General features: G+C 50.5%; 2 protein-coding genes across 2 annotated transcripts; both read left to right on the top strand.

The window, feature by feature from the left end:
- The first annotated feature begins 957 nt into the window (after positions 1 to 957).
- Positions 958 to 8273, top strand: LOC121600612 (phospholipid-transporting ATPase ABCA3-like). The gene is made up of 7 exons (XM_041929350.1): positions 958 to 1041; positions 1875 to 2108; positions 2183 to 2672; positions 2742 to 4988; positions 5049 to 5258; positions 5338 to 7010; positions 7082 to 8273. The coding sequence occupies exons 2-7, from the start codon at positions 1897 to 1899 to the stop codon at positions 7266 to 7268; spliced, it is 5019 nt and encodes a 1672-aa protein (XP_041785284.1). The 5' UTR covers positions 958 to 1041; positions 1875 to 1896; the 3' UTR covers positions 7269 to 8273.
- Positions 7718 to 14536, top strand: LOC121600613 (phospholipid-transporting ATPase ABCA3-like). Its single transcript, XM_041929352.1, has 9 exons — positions 7718 to 7806; positions 8830 to 9062; positions 9139 to 9343; positions 9415 to 9693; positions 9767 to 12226; positions 12298 to 12574; positions 12644 to 13000; positions 13065 to 14085; positions 14157 to 14536. Exons 2-9 carry the CDS (start codon positions 8851 to 8853, stop codon positions 14335 to 14337), a joined length of 4992 nt encoding a protein of 1663 aa, XP_041785286.1. The 5' UTR covers positions 7718 to 7806; positions 8830 to 8850; the 3' UTR covers positions 14338 to 14536.
- The last annotated feature ends 36 nt before the right edge of the window (positions 14537 to 14572 follow it).

Consider the following 14572-nt stretch of genomic DNA (forward strand, 5'->3'; position numbering starts at 1 on the left):
ATTGTTGCGTTTATCGCATACCTTAACCGGATGCTTCCGCGTGTGCAAATCACAGCAATGCCGCATTAAGCTGTAGTCGGTTATCATTGGGAGGCGGCGTGGGTAGATCTGGACCTTATGATCATTTCGTGGGTGAAAGATCACCATGGCCGTTGAAGTTTACCGCGAAGGTTAGTTTGGATGCTGTTTTTGCAAAATGCAAAGTCCAACCTGAAGGCTGCAGAAGATTTATTACGAATCATTCGACAAAGGATTTTTGAATAGTAGATTGGGATTAAATGCTTCAATAAATCATATAAGAAGAAACGCAACGACGCTCGACATCAGATCCTATCATAGCTCAAGTCACGAGCTCAAGTCACCAATCGGATAGAATGGCGATAAACGCATTGACACTAATTACGCATTGATTTCGCACATGCAAATAAACCATCAAGAGTTGTCAATCATCAACCCGCTGCATCGCCGCGATCGATCACCAATTCTCTTATCAATCACATGCATATGATAGCAGACGAAGAAGCACGTACGTACCACCCTATTCACGTGCATTTTGTGACCATTTGTTTGCATGTGCAGCATACAAAAAAGCCAAACCTCATTGAGATCAACTGAATCAGCTGAATCAGTCACAACGTAATGGTACCGCGGAAGAAGATAAAGCTCACCAAGCGCCAAGCAGGGTTTAATTCATCGGGTTTTGGACTGTCCCGCGTGCGGGAAAGATGTCGTCACAAGATCACACCTCTACAAGCAAAAAATCTGTAACTCATCGTACCAGAATTAGATGCGTGGAATCGCCGATAATCGCTATCTCATATCGAGGCTCTCGTTCGCAGGTAAACTAGGCCCAATTGGCTTCCACTGATAGGGGGCTTATCGATCTGAATTGGCCGAATTGCCCGATATTGGAAGCGATAGATTTTCTATAAAAGTCGCCAGTGGAGCTGGCCAGCTGGTGAGACGATTTTGGTCGTGATAGTGATACCAGTGGACGTTGTGCAATATAGTCCCTTTAGCAGTCGGTGCTAAACAGACGGTGTAAGTGTTAAAATAATGGGAAAGTGTTGTGTTAAGTGTGATGAGAAGGTTGTGCTTAATCAATCCAAATAGTGATCTGGTCCTCTAGTGACGTTATTAAGGCAATATTTAGTGGCGTTCATAAGGGATCATACTACTCTGATATCATTTCGTTCTTCTTTACGTAACCGTTTTCGCACTGAATTATCATCATAATCGCCTGAAAAGAGCAAAACGCCTCCACAAAAGGGCAGTTGCACTTAAAAAATGAACTTTTTGGTCATAAGTCTCAATCAGCTGAGCAGCAAGTGCAAAACCGCAACCGATTAACGCGTTTGTTACCAATTCGATTTGACCCTCTGGAGAAGCCCACTGGTCAATGTACTGGTTCGAGGAGCATGCTGATTGAAGCTGATTGTGATTACTTCTTCCCTATCGGTGGCCGCTGCAGATAGCGAGCACGTTTGAAATAATCACTACCGTAAACAATATTTGATGTTTCGATTGTTTTCCAACCAAAGTGAGAAAGTTGCAGTAGGGTTGAAAAGAATAATGGTAGCGAAAAAAATATAATATTTTCCCATCCAATGTTTTAGTTCGTCAGATTATCGAATATATATGTGCGTCGCGGATTACTGATTAGCGGGTAATTTAGGGAGCCGGGCAGGTACTCACCCACTGATAAGCTGGTGCGATAAAGCGGATAAATTGCTGCTATTTGTACGCGAGAATGACTTCGTAGGCTAGCTAGACAAAAAAACAAGAAACGCACTGTCAGCATTACACCGAGTTTCTTCCCACGTTGACGTACCCGTTGATCCTTACCTAACGTAGCCTTCATCTGTGTGTTGCAGATAAAAGGGTGACACAGGCACGATGGCCACTTCCAGCTGGGATAAGTTTATCCTGCTGCTGTGGAAGAACTGGATCATCCAGAAGCGCCACTACGTGCAGACACTGTTCGAGATACTGATCCCCGCCATTGCCTGCGTGGTGCTGATCGTGGTCCGCGGGTTGGTCGATGCGGATGTGTACGATGAGCCGACCACGTGGAAGCCGCTGGAAATCAACACCGTTCGACATATGATGTGAGTTTGCGTTTGTCTGGCCAAGAAGAAGAAGATTGTGTGCTTACCCTACTTTCACTAAAACCCATCATCAGGCCCGAACTGAACCCCAACATTACCCCACCGATAACGTTCATGCTGGCGTACAGCCCGCAGTCACCGCTGACCGAGCGGATTATGCGCCGGGCCGTCGATCAGATCCTGGAACCGATCGATATTGCCGGGTTCGAGAATACCCAGCGCATGGAGGACTTTTTCCGCCTGAACTACTCACTCGCTGGGGTTGAATTCCCCGAAAACTATAAGGACCTCGACATCCTACCCAACAATGTGACCGTGGCGTTACGATTTCCGGGCGAAATGCGAACGCTGCAGGATGACTTTACCGCGTTCTGGGCAAACTGGGCGACGGAGCTGATGTTTCCGGCGTTTCAGATTGCCGGTGCGCGCGAGCGGGAGCGGGATGATGCTGGCTATCCGGCGAACTACTACAACGAATCGTTCATCGCGGTACAGAGTGCCGTGTCGCGGGCGATCATTCTCGAGCGTGATGCTTCCTTTGCACTGCCCGATATCTATTTGAATGTAAGTAATGAGTGGTTTAGAGATTGTTGATTGCCAAAAAAGGACTAATCTTACCTTCCAATTCCACAGCGCTTTCCGTATCCACCGTACTACAGCGATCCTTTGCTGACGGGATTTGAAAATTTGCTCCCACTGATCATCGTGATCGCGTTCTTCTACACCGCCATCAACACGGTGAAGTACATCACGGTCGAGAAGGAGAAACAGCTGAAGGAAACGATGAAGATCATGGGCTTGCCGAGCTGGTTGCATTGGTCGGCCTGGTTTGTGAAGTGTTTGCTGCTGCTGATCGTGTCTATCTCCCTGATCGTGGTGCTACTGTGCGTCAACATCACCACCAACACCGACCTGGCGATCTTCGAGTACGCCGAGTGGACGGTCGTGTGGTTCTATCTGTTCGTGTTTAGCATCACAACGATCTGCTACTGCTTCATGGTGAGCACGTTCTTCTCGAAGGCTAACATTGCAGCCGGCATTGCCGGGTTGCTTTGGTTCATTCTGATCGTGCCGTACAACATTGCGTTCGCGAACTACGACGATATGACGGCGGGCGCCAAGACAGCGCTGTGTCTGTTCTCCAACTCGGCCATGTCGTTCGGGTTTATGCTGATGATGCGACACGAGGGTACGGCTACCGGGTTGCAGTGGTCGAACCTGTTCGAGCCTGTTTCGGTGGATGATGATTTCTCGGTCGGAGATACGATGGTGATGCTGCTGGTTGATGCCATAATCTATCTATCTATCGCACTGTACGTGGAGAAGGTATTCCCGGGCGAATTTGGAATTGCCGAACCGTGGTATTTCCTGTACACGAAGAAGTTCTGGTGCAAAGAGACGCAGCAAAAGCAGGAACCAGCGGTGTTGGATTTTAGCAACTACAATACGCCCAACATCGAACGCGAGCCGGACGGCAAGTATGCCGGTATAAAGATAAAGAAACTGCGCAAAGAGTTCCAGAAGAATAAGGTCGCTGTGCAGGGATTGGACCTGAACATGTACGAAGATCAGATCACCGTCTTGCTTGGCCACAATGGTGCCGGTAAGACGACAACAATGTCCATGCTGACGGGGATGTTTTCACCTTCATCCGGTACAGCTCTGGTGAATGGGTACGATATACGCAACAATATTGATGCGGTGCGAGGTTCACTTGGACTGTGTCCCCAGCATAATGTGCTCTTCAACGAAATGACCGTGGCGGAACATATCGAGTTCTTCGCTAGATTGAAGGGTGTCCCCAGGAGTAAGATAAAGGATGAGATCCGTCACTACGTGCAGCTGCTAGAGCTGGAAGACAAGCTGAACAAACAGTCCCACACCCTATCGGGTGGAATGAAACGGAAGCTGTCCGTTGGAATAGCACTGTGCGGAGGCTCAAAGGTAGTACTCTGCGATGAGCCAACGTCTGGTATGGATCCTTCCGCTCGACGGGCGCTGTGGGATTTGCTGATCAAGGAAAAGCAAGGCCGAACTATTCTACTCTCTACGCACTTCATGGACGAGGCGGACATTTTGGGCGACCGGATCGCGATCATGGCCGAGGGTGAACTGAAAGCTTGTGGATCTTCCTTCTTCCTCAAGAAGCGATTTGGCGTTGGTTATCGGTTAATTTGTGTGAAGGGTGCCAACTGTGATCGTGCTCGGCTGACGGGCATACTCCGGCAGCACATTCCCAACATTAACATCGACACGGACATTGGGTCGGAGCTGTCGTACGTGCTGAACGAAGACTACACGGCCGTCTTTCAGGATCTGCTGCGCGATCTCGAAGACAACGTAGAGCAGTGCGGCATTACGAGCTACGGCATATCGTTGACGACGTTAGAGGAAGTGTTTCTGCGCGTCGGAAGTGATTCGTACGCGTTGGATCAAAAGACGGGCTCGAGCGATAGCGAGCAAGATAGTAGCAATGGGTTAGATAGTAGCTACGGCAGCTCCACCGTCACGATGAATCAGACGAGCGACACGCAACCACTGCTCGGTGGATCGAGCCTGATGTGGAATCAGCTGTTTGCGATGCTGCTGAAGAAGTTTATCTCCACGAAGCGAAGCTGGGTACAGATGCTGGTGCAAGCGCTGATCCCCATCTACTTCGTGATCGTTACTGTGATCATCGTGCGAACCTTCCCCGGTCAGACGGATCTGCCTGCCATACCGATTAACGTGTACAACTACAGCACAACGACCACGATCCTGCAGGCATCGGCCCTCGGCAGTCCTTTCGTGGACGGATTTCGATCACTGTTTGAGTCGTTCCCGAGCACCCATCAACTGCGGATCACCGATAAGGATATGGTGGACTATATTCTAGATGTGGTGAGTATGGGAAGGTGGAAATGGGGGAAGCTGTGCACTATCTAACACAATCTTTTCCAGTCAACCGAGAACATTGGTTTGGTGAACCGCGAGTTCATGGCGGCCGCATCGATCACCAACACGAACCACACCGTCTGGTGGAACCCAACCGGCTTCCATACTGCTCCTTTGGCACTGAACTTTATGTACAACGCCATCATCAAATCGATCAACAAGAACTTTGAGATCACCATCATCAACAAGCCGTTACCGTTCAAGGCTGAAACGAGAGTAAGTTTCGTGGCTGACTCTTTGACAAGATTCCTGTATCACGCACAATGCTTTCTCTTTACCTTTTCCATTATTCCAGTTCACTCAGCTTCAGGCCGGCAACAATCTCGGCTTCCAGATCTCGTTCAACACCGGCTTCGCGATGTCCTTCATTGCGGCCCTTTACATCATGTTCTACATCAAGGAGCGCACCAGCCGCGCCAAGCTGCTCCAGTTCGTCAGCGGTATCAACGTGTTTACGTTCTGGATCGTCTCGTTCGTGTGGGACTTCCTCACGTACGTCATCACCGCACTGATTTACATCGCGACGCTGGCCGCCTTCCAGGAGGACGGGTGGTCCTCATTCGAGGAGCTCGGTCGCGTGTTCCTAGTGCTGATAGTGTTCGGCATCGCGTTCCTGCCCGTCACCTATCTGTTCTCGTTCTGGTTCGAGGTACCGGCGACCGGGTTCGTCAAGATGATGATAGTGAACATCTTCAGCGGGACCATCTTCTTCACTGCCGTTTTTCTGCTCAAGTTCGACGGGTTCGATCTGAAGGACGTGGCGAACGGGCTGGAGTGGGCGTTCATGATATTCCCACTGTTTTCGCTCAGCCAAAGCTTAAGCAATATCAACGTGCTCTCGACGACGGCTTCCGTGTGTCTGGAACAGTGCACGGAGGAGACGGCTGCGCTATGCTCGCAGGAGTACCTCTGCAGCTTGCTACCACAGTGTTGCGATACGAACATCTTTTCCTGGGAATCGACCGGCATCAACCGACAGCTGATGTACATGGGTGGGGTGGGACTGGTCGGCTTCCTGATACTGATGGGCATCGAGTTCCGTGTGGTGGAGCGTGTACTGAAACGTCGCAAGCGATCTTCCGGAACGATAACACCAGCAGGCAGCGAGGATCCCACTCAAGATGATGACGTTTTGGAAGAGAAACGACGGGTGAAATCGCTCTCGGATGGTGAGCTGGCAAACAAGAACCTTGTGGCGAGCGATCTGACCAAATACTACGGCAAGTTCCTGGCGGTCAATCAGCTCTCAGTGTCGGTGGAGGGCTCGGAGTGCTTTGGACTGTTGGGCGTAAATGGAGCAGGCAAGACGTCCACGTTCAAGATGCTCACGGGCGATGAAAACATTTCGGCCGGTGAGGCATGGGTGAAGGGCATCAGTCTCAAGAGTAACCTCAACCAGGTGCACAAAGTGATCGGCTACTGTCCGCAGTTCGATGCTCTGCTGGAGGATCTTACAGGCCGCGAGACGATGAAAATCTTTGCCCTGCTGCGAGGTATTCCGCAGCAGGAGATTGCGCTCGAAACGGTACGCCTGGCGGAGGAGCTTAACTTCATGAAGCACATTGACAAGCGCGTCAAGGAGTACAGTGGAGGCAACAAGCGTAAGCTCAGCACAGCGCTCGCCCTGCTAGCCAATCCGGCCGTCGTGTATCTGGACGAACCAACGACCGGGATGGATCCGGGCGCGAAGCGTCACCTCTGGAACGTCATCATCAACGTGAAGAAGGCGGGCAAATCCATCGTCCTGACGTCACACAGCATGGAGGAGTGTGAGGCCCTTTGCACCCGGCTAGCCATCATGGTGAACGGCGAGTTCAAGTGTATCGGCTCGACGCAACACTTGAAGAACAAGTTCTCGAAGGGTTACTTTCTGACGATAAAGCTGAACCGCACGGGCGACGGCTCGACGGCTAATGCCGAACCGGTGCGACAGTTTGTGGCACAGAATTTCGCCCAAGCCGTACTCAAGTAAGTACAAACCCCTTTAAGTATTGGGCCCTAGGATTAATCCCCCTTCTCACACGTCGTTTTAATTGCAGGGAGGAATACCACGATTCGCTCACCTACCACATCACACAGTCCGAGCTGAAGTGGTCGTCGATGTTTGGGCTGATGGAGGAAGCGAAACGGACGCTCGATATCGAAGATTACGCGCTGGGGCAAACCTCACTGGAGCAGGTATTCCTGTTCTTTACCAAATACCAGCGCGTTACCGATGATAACTAGAGAGGAGCCCTGATTAGTGCGTTAAGTTCTACTAACGTACTAGCGACCAGCCAGTTCTTCATTGAGAATACAGCTAGCGGCACCTTATCATCACCACCGTGCGACGTGTTCGTGTACCTGCTAAGTTCGAAAAGAAGGAGAAACAATAGGAACAACATTAGCAAAAAACCGGCCCACTTCCCATTAACTACACACGCATATCTACCACCAGCTGTACAGCTCGGTCGTGAATCATTGACGATATTTCGCTATCATTAATCCCTGTGGATCAATTTTGCGTTCGGCGGTCGGGTCGCTGACGCTCGTACATGGTGGTGTTATCTAGAGCGGGCGATGGAATTTTGTAGGCTAGGGTACTTCTACTCACCCGTAAGGACCCCGTAGAGTGTAGCCACACTCAGCTGAGAGACGAACGAGAGACCAACATCGATAAATGTCCCGCGACCTGTGAGAACTGTTTCAGTCTGTCTCCGGTAGCGTCGGTGATTGTAGCGGACGTCATAAATCTAACAAGTGGACTACACTTTCGCCTCTAAAGGTGTGTATGGGAGTGTGTCGGAACGTGTGTGTGTGTGTTTCACGTGGAAGTAGAACAAGGATAATAGATTATTGAGTGGGGGTGAAGTGGGTGACGCCACCTGCACATTATAAGTTAGCCGGTAGTTTCCCATCGCCGATGGACGATGTAATTATATCGCCGTTGCCGTACCGGGGGTGTGATGATGCCGAAGAAGGTGTCCCGTGGGTTGGCTAAACGTTTCGACCGTGAACTCTTACGTGGGAGAAGTGTTGTTTTTGGGGTGAAAGTTGAAGGACATACGAAAACAAAAACAGAAGAAGAAGCGAGTAGTAATGATCGAGCTGATAAAATCAGAGTGGAGCTATGAGATACATAGTGTCATATGGGTCAGTTTAGTTGTAACAGTCGTGTGAAAGTGTTCCCTTTTTCAAACGCAAAAATAATAGGTTTAATGTTGGAATAAACGAATTTAAAGAACCGTTTAAGTGTTTGCAAAGAAAGAGTCTTCAGTTCTTTTGTGGTTTTTGTGTTAAATATCTAAAACATCAAAAAGTCGTTACGGTATCCTCAAGGCATGAGTCATCCGTTTACGAAACCTCTGGAATGATATTAACAAAATCAAACATGAAGCCGACACTCCCGATAAAAATGCCTCATCATCCCCCAACCCGCTTGATCAAGTGGAAAATCTGTCAACTCATTCTTAAGCGCAAGCAAATCATCGTCCCATTTTGCTGCCAGTCACCCCTCACAATAATATCTTTAGTTATCTATACCTGTGGGCTTAATCGAAAGTAAAAGGCGATAAAGATTATCACACAACTCTCTATAAAAAATACACATTTAGCTCAGATTTCTAAACAAGCAACTGTTGTTCGTCGTGTGATGTTTTTGCGCACCGGAAATGGCGAACACCACCGCGTAACGCGTAACGAATGATAAGACCGCGCGCGGTTATCCCTCACTGTATCGATCGAGCCTGTGTGTTTAAGTGTTGGTTTTAATGAGCCGAAACATGGTCTTATTCTCCCCTGATTTCAGTTATTGCATAGGTAACCAAAAATGAGCACCTCAAATTGGGGCAAGTTCGTCTTGCTCCTGTGGAAAAATTGGATCATCACCAAACGGCACTACCTACAGACGTTCTTCGAAATAGCTATCCCCGTGCTGGCCTGCATCCTGCTGATCGTGATCCGTGGACTAGTCGATGCGGAAGAGTTCGAGCAGCCAACCATCTTTAATCCGCTCGAGCTGAACACCATCTCACATCTTAGGTAGGTGGCTGAAAAGGGGTGAAGAAGTGCATGTGAATGGTCAGTGCTGATGAAAATCTCTCCTTTTTGTGTGTAGAAATAATTCCCAAATAGATCCACCGATCATCTACTCGATCGCATACTCACCACAAAGTCCATTGCTGCAGAGCATCGTAGAACGATCCACCGCCTACCTGGATGAAGAGTTGGCAGTGATAGCGTTCAACAGTTCCCAAACACTCCAGGCTCATCTGCAGGTGAACAATATCCTCGTTGGAATCGAATTTCCCGACATCTATGCGGTGAGTTCTCCGATCTCGCAGATACTTTACCGAACAATACCATAAACCACCTTTTGTGTTTTCCCTGATAGAACTTGACGCAACTACCGGAGCAGACCGTGCTGTCGTTGCGATACCCGAGCGAGATGCGCACGTTCCGCGAGACGGGCACCGAGTTTTGGAACAACTGGCAAACGGAGCGACTGTTTCCGCCGTTTCAAGTGCCCGGTGCGCGACAGTTCGAACGCGACGATGGTGGCTATCCGGCGAACTACTACAACGAGACGTTCCTGCAGATTCAGAGTGCCATTTCGCGGTCAATTCTGCAGCAGCGCGATCCCAACTATCAGTTCCCGGATGTGTATCTGAGTGTAAGCGCAGTCACCTCACAGGAGCACAGGACGTATCACATCTAACAACGTACCTTCTGTATCTTTTCCACAGCGCTATCCATATCCTCCCTTCTACAGTGACAACCTGCTAGTGGGATTAGAAAATTTGCTCCCACTGATCATAGTGATCGCTTTCTTCTACACCTGCATCAACACGGTCAAGTACATTACGGTGGAGAAGGAGCGACAGCTAAAGGAGGCGATGAAGATCATGGGCCTTTCCAGCTGGCTGCACTGGTCGGCCTGGTTCGTTAAGTGCATCAGCCTACTGCTCATTTCGATCTCCATCATTACCGTGCTACTCTGCGTCAGCATCACCACCAACACGGAGCTGGCTATCTTCACGTTCGCCAACTGGTTCGCGATCTGGTTCTATCTGTTTATCTACAGCCTCGCCACCATCACGTTCTGCTTCATGATGAGCACGTTCTTCTCCAAAGCGAACACGGCGTCCGGCATAGCCGGGCTGATGTGGTTCGTGTTTGTGATGCCGTACAACATTGCCTTCTCGAACTACGACACGATGTCACTGTCGGTGAAGCTGGCCCTCTGCCTATTCCACAACTCCGGCATGTCGTTCGGGTTTATGTTGATTATGCGCCACGAAGGCACCACGAACGGGTTGCAGTGGTCGAACATGTTCGATCCGGTGACGGTCGACGATGATCTGAGCGTTGGTGCGACGATGATGATGCTGCTGGCAGATGCCGTGATCTATCTCGTGATTGCCCTGTACGTGGAGAAGGTGTTCCCGGGCGAGTACGGTGTCGCGGAGCCGTGGTACTTCCCGGTGACGAAAAAGTTCTGGACAAGCCAGGTCACACCGGCGGGCGGTGAGGAGGGAGGTGAGCAACAGCACGACACTGACGGATCAACTACCGTGGAAGCGGAACCCGTGGGCAAGTACGCCGGAATTCGTATCAAAGGTTTGCGGAAAGTGTTCAACAAGACGAAGGTTGCCGTCAAGGGACTCCATTTGAGTATGTTCGAGGATCAAATCACGGTCCTGCTGGGGCACAATGGAGCCGGCAAGACGACCACCATGTCCATGCTGACCGGTGTCTTCTCACCCACGTCCGGGACGGCCCTGATAAATGACTGCGACATTCGCACCAACATCGAGGGTGCACGCAAATCGCTCGGCCTATGTCCGCAGCACAATGTGCTGTTCAACGAGATGACTGTTTCGGAGCACATCAAATTCTTCGCCCGGCTAAAGGGCGTCGAAAGCAAAGGCATACCGCAGGAGATCGATCACTACGTGTCGGTGCTGCAGCTGGAGGATAAACGGCACGCCCAAAGCCACACGCTGTCGGGTGGTATGAAGCGCAAGCTGGCCGTTGGTGTGGCGCTGTGCGGAGGTTCCAAGGTGGTATTCTGTGACGAGCCAACGTCTGGTATGGATCCGACAGCTCGGCGTGCGCTGTGGGATCTACTGATTCAGGAGAAGAAGGGACGCACCATTTTACTCTCCACGCACTTCATGGATGAGGCAGACATATTGGGCGATCGCATCGCGATCATGGCGGACGGTGAACTGAAAGCGGCAGGGTCGTCGTTTTTCCTGAAGAAACGTTTCGGCGTTGGCTATCGGTTGATCTGCGTTAAGGAGGATGGTTGTGATTCGACGCGTGTAACAGACCTGATGCGAAAGCACATCCCCAACCTGGACGTCGACACCGACATCGGTACGGAGTTGTCGTACGTGCTGGATGATGAGTACACCGCGCTGTTCCAACCATTACTACAGGATCTTGAGACACACTCCACATCTCTAGGCATTAGCAGCTACGGCATCTCGTTAACGACGCTCGAGGAAGTGTTTCTGCGTGTTGGTAGTGACTCACACGCACTAGACAAGAAGCCCAACGGAACGGACCAGCCAGCCCAGCCGTACGCCCTTACGGAAACTTGGAATGGGTCCACCGTTACGCTAACGCTCGATGATCAAGATCAGAAGCTACTGACTGGATTCCCGCTACTTTCGAACCAACTTCAGGCAATGCTGCTCAAGAAGGCAATCGCTACAAAGCGCAGCTGGATAGCACTACTCGTGCAGATCTTTATACCAATCTTTTTCGTAATCATGACAGTGGTCATCGTGCGCTCGTTCCCGGACGCTCTCTCGCTTCCAGCCCTTCCGATCGGGTTTGACAGCTACTCCAGTACCGTCACTGTGCTGGAAGGAACATCAGCTGACACTAGCGTGATACAGGCCTATCAGCAACTGTTCGAAGGGGCAGGCTCCAGTCGTTCGCTCGTAACGGTTACGGAACCAATGGTGGACTACATTCTCAAACGGTACGAACAAAACTTGCCCCAGGTTAACAATGAGTTCATGGTGGGAGCATCGATCACACCGACCAACCACACGGTTTGGTTCAATGCGCAAGGATTCCACACGGCCCCGCTGGCGGTGAGCACGTTCTACAATGCGATGCTGCGCACGGTTTGCGCCCAGTGTTCGATACTGATCACGAACGATCCGTTACCATTCCGGCCAGAGACAAGGGTAGGATATTTTGGTGCTACATCGATAGCTTCATTGCAACTAATCACATCTCATCTCTGTGATCTTTCCAGTTCACACAACTACAGGCAGGAAACAACATGGGGTTCCAGCTGGCGTTCAACACCGGGTTTGCGATGGCATTCGTGGCCGCGCTCTACATCATGTTCTACATTAAGGAGCGAGTGACCAGGTCGAAACTGCTGCAGTTTGTGAGCGGTGCCAACGTTCTCGGCTTTTGGCTCATCTCCTTCCTGTGGGATTTTATGACCTTCTTCGTAACGATCATGTTCTATGTTGCGGTGCTGGCAGCGTTCCAGGAAGATGGATGGTCTACTGGAGATGAGATAGGTAAGACCAACCGTCATCTTCTTGCTTTCCGATACAGACATTAAGGTGGCTCTTCCTTCGTCTTTCTAGGTCGTGTAATTCTGGTGATGGTCGTGTTTGGATTTGCCTTCCTACCGCTCACCTATCTGCTGTCGTTCGCGTTCGACATCCCGGCGAGCGGGTTCGTTAAGGTGATGATCCTTAACATCTTCACCGGTACGATCTTCTTCATGACCGTGTTTTTGCTGCTGTTCGATGGGTTCGATCTGCGCCACGTGGCCGAGGGTATGGAATGGGCCTTCCTTATATTCCCACTGTTTGCGCTCAGCCATTCGCTTAGCAACATGAACATTGCCGTCGCCACGCAGCAGGTGTGCGACTCGCAGTGCGCACTAATACCAAACTGTACGCCGGAGTTGCTGTGCCGCGTCTTTCCCCAATGCTGCAGTAAGTGTTGGTGCAGTATCTCTTTGGAAGGATCGCTAGCTAATCACAATGTTTACTATTCCAGATACTGAAATATTCACCTTCGAGCGTACCGGCATCAGTCGCAACCTGATGTACATGTTTGTGGTTGGGTTGATCTCCTTCCTGCTGCTGATGTGCATCGAGTACCGTGTCATCGATCGGGTCTTTAAGCGCAAGTCCAAGCAGGCCGCTCCACCCAGCGAATCGGACGAGATCGATTCGGACGTGCGGATGGAGAAGCTGCGTGTTCGTGGACTGACTGAAGGTGAAATCGCGGCCAACAATCTGGTCCTGCGGGACGTCACCAAGTACTATAAGAAGTTCCTCGCCGTCAATCAACTCTCGCTGGCGGTAGAACACTCCCAGTGCTTCGGACTGCTCGGTGTGAATGGTGCCGGCAAGACGACTACCTTCAAGATGATGACGGGCGATGAGAACATTTCGTACGGTGAAGCTTGGGTCAATGGGGTAAGCTTAAACAGCAACATGAACGAGGTGCATCGTCGAATCGGGTACTGTCCCCAGTTTGATGCGCTGATCGATGATCTCACTGGGCGCGAAACGCTCCGAATCTTTGCCCTGCTGCGCGGAATACCGAAGTCGGAGATAGCGGCCCTATCGAGCCGGTTGGCAGAGGAGCTTAACTTTGCGAAACACATCGACAAGCAGACCAAGGCGTACAGTGGAGGCAACAAGCGTAAGCTCAGCACGGCGCTGGCACTGATGGGCAATCCGGCCGTGGTGTATCTGGACGAACCGACGACCGGGATGGACCCGGGTGCTCGCCGGCAGCTTTGGGACGTTGTGTGCAAGGAACGGGCGGCTGGTAAAGCCATCGTGCTGACGTCACACAGCATGGAGGAGTGTGAGGCGCTCTGCACGCGGCTGGCCATCATGGTGAATGGAGAGTTTAAATGTCTCGGATCGACGCAACACTTGAAGAATAAGTTCTCCAATGGGTACTTCCTCACAATAAAGCTGAAGCGTACGGAAGTAGTCAATACGGGACGGATTGATGAGGTGAAGCAGTACATCGTGGAGCGGTTCCCGGAGGCAGAATTGAAGTAAGGAGCAGAGAGGCACGAAGCTGATTGCAATGTAAATCATTAATATCATATTTGTTTGTTCTTTGCAGGGAAGAGTATCTCGAATCGGTGACGTACCAGATTCCGTCGGCCAACACTCGATGGTCCACCATGTTCGGCATCATGGAGGACGCCAAGAAGGTGCTCGACATCGAGGACTACGCTCTTGGACAGACTTCGCTCGAGCAGGTGTTTCTGTACTTCACGAAATTCCAGCGAGTAGAAGACTAAAAGAAGCCTACGCTAACTGCCGACTATGAGTCATCACGTACCTCACGCATCTGATGGTGTGGTGCCAATCGATGAAGGATCTTCTTTTCTGACCTCTACTTTACGGGTAGGCTGTATACATGTAGTACTATTTATTTGTGTTGGAAAGTATTTTGTAAAAGAAACGTATTAAATATATTAAAAGCACTAAAAAACAGAACTGACAACCGTGCCGAAACTTCCATATTTTTCGGAT

The sequence above is a fragment of the Anopheles merus genome, chromosome 3L, assembly GCF_017562075.2.
Source record: "Anopheles merus strain MAF chromosome 3L, AmerM5.1, whole genome shotgun sequence".
In the NCBI taxonomy this organism is placed as follows: Eukaryota; Metazoa; Arthropoda; class Insecta; order Diptera; family Culicidae; genus Anopheles; species Anopheles merus.

What these genes read in the sequence shown, in the direction of transcription:
- LOC121600612 (XM_041929350.1), top strand. Translation starts at nt 1,897, where the DNA reads ATGGCCACTTCCAGCTGGGATAAGTTTATCCTGCTGCTGTGGAAGAAC. An exon ending in TGGACTATATTCTAGATGTG is followed by an intron (nt 4,989 to 5,048) that starts GTGAGTATGGGA and finishes AATCTTTTCCAG; the next exon opens with TCAACCGAGAACATTGGTTT. An exon ending in TTCGCCCAAGCCGTACTCAA is followed by an intron (nt 7,011 to 7,081) that starts GTAAGTACAAAC and finishes TTTTAATTGCAG; the next exon opens with GGAGGAATACCACGATTCGC.
- LOC121600613 (XM_041929352.1), top strand. Translation starts at nt 8,851, where the DNA reads ATGAGCACCTCAAATTGGGGCAAGTTCGTCTTGCTCCTGTGGAAAAAT. An exon ending in AACACCATCTCACATCTTAG is followed by an intron (nt 9,063 to 9,138) that starts GTAGGTGGCTGA and finishes TTTTGTGTGTAG; the next exon opens with AAATAATTCCCAAATAGATC. An exon ending in CGTCTTTCCCCAATGCTGCA is followed by an intron (nt 13,001 to 13,064) that starts GTAAGTGTTGGT and finishes TTACTATTCCAG; the next exon opens with ATACTGAAATATTCACCTTC.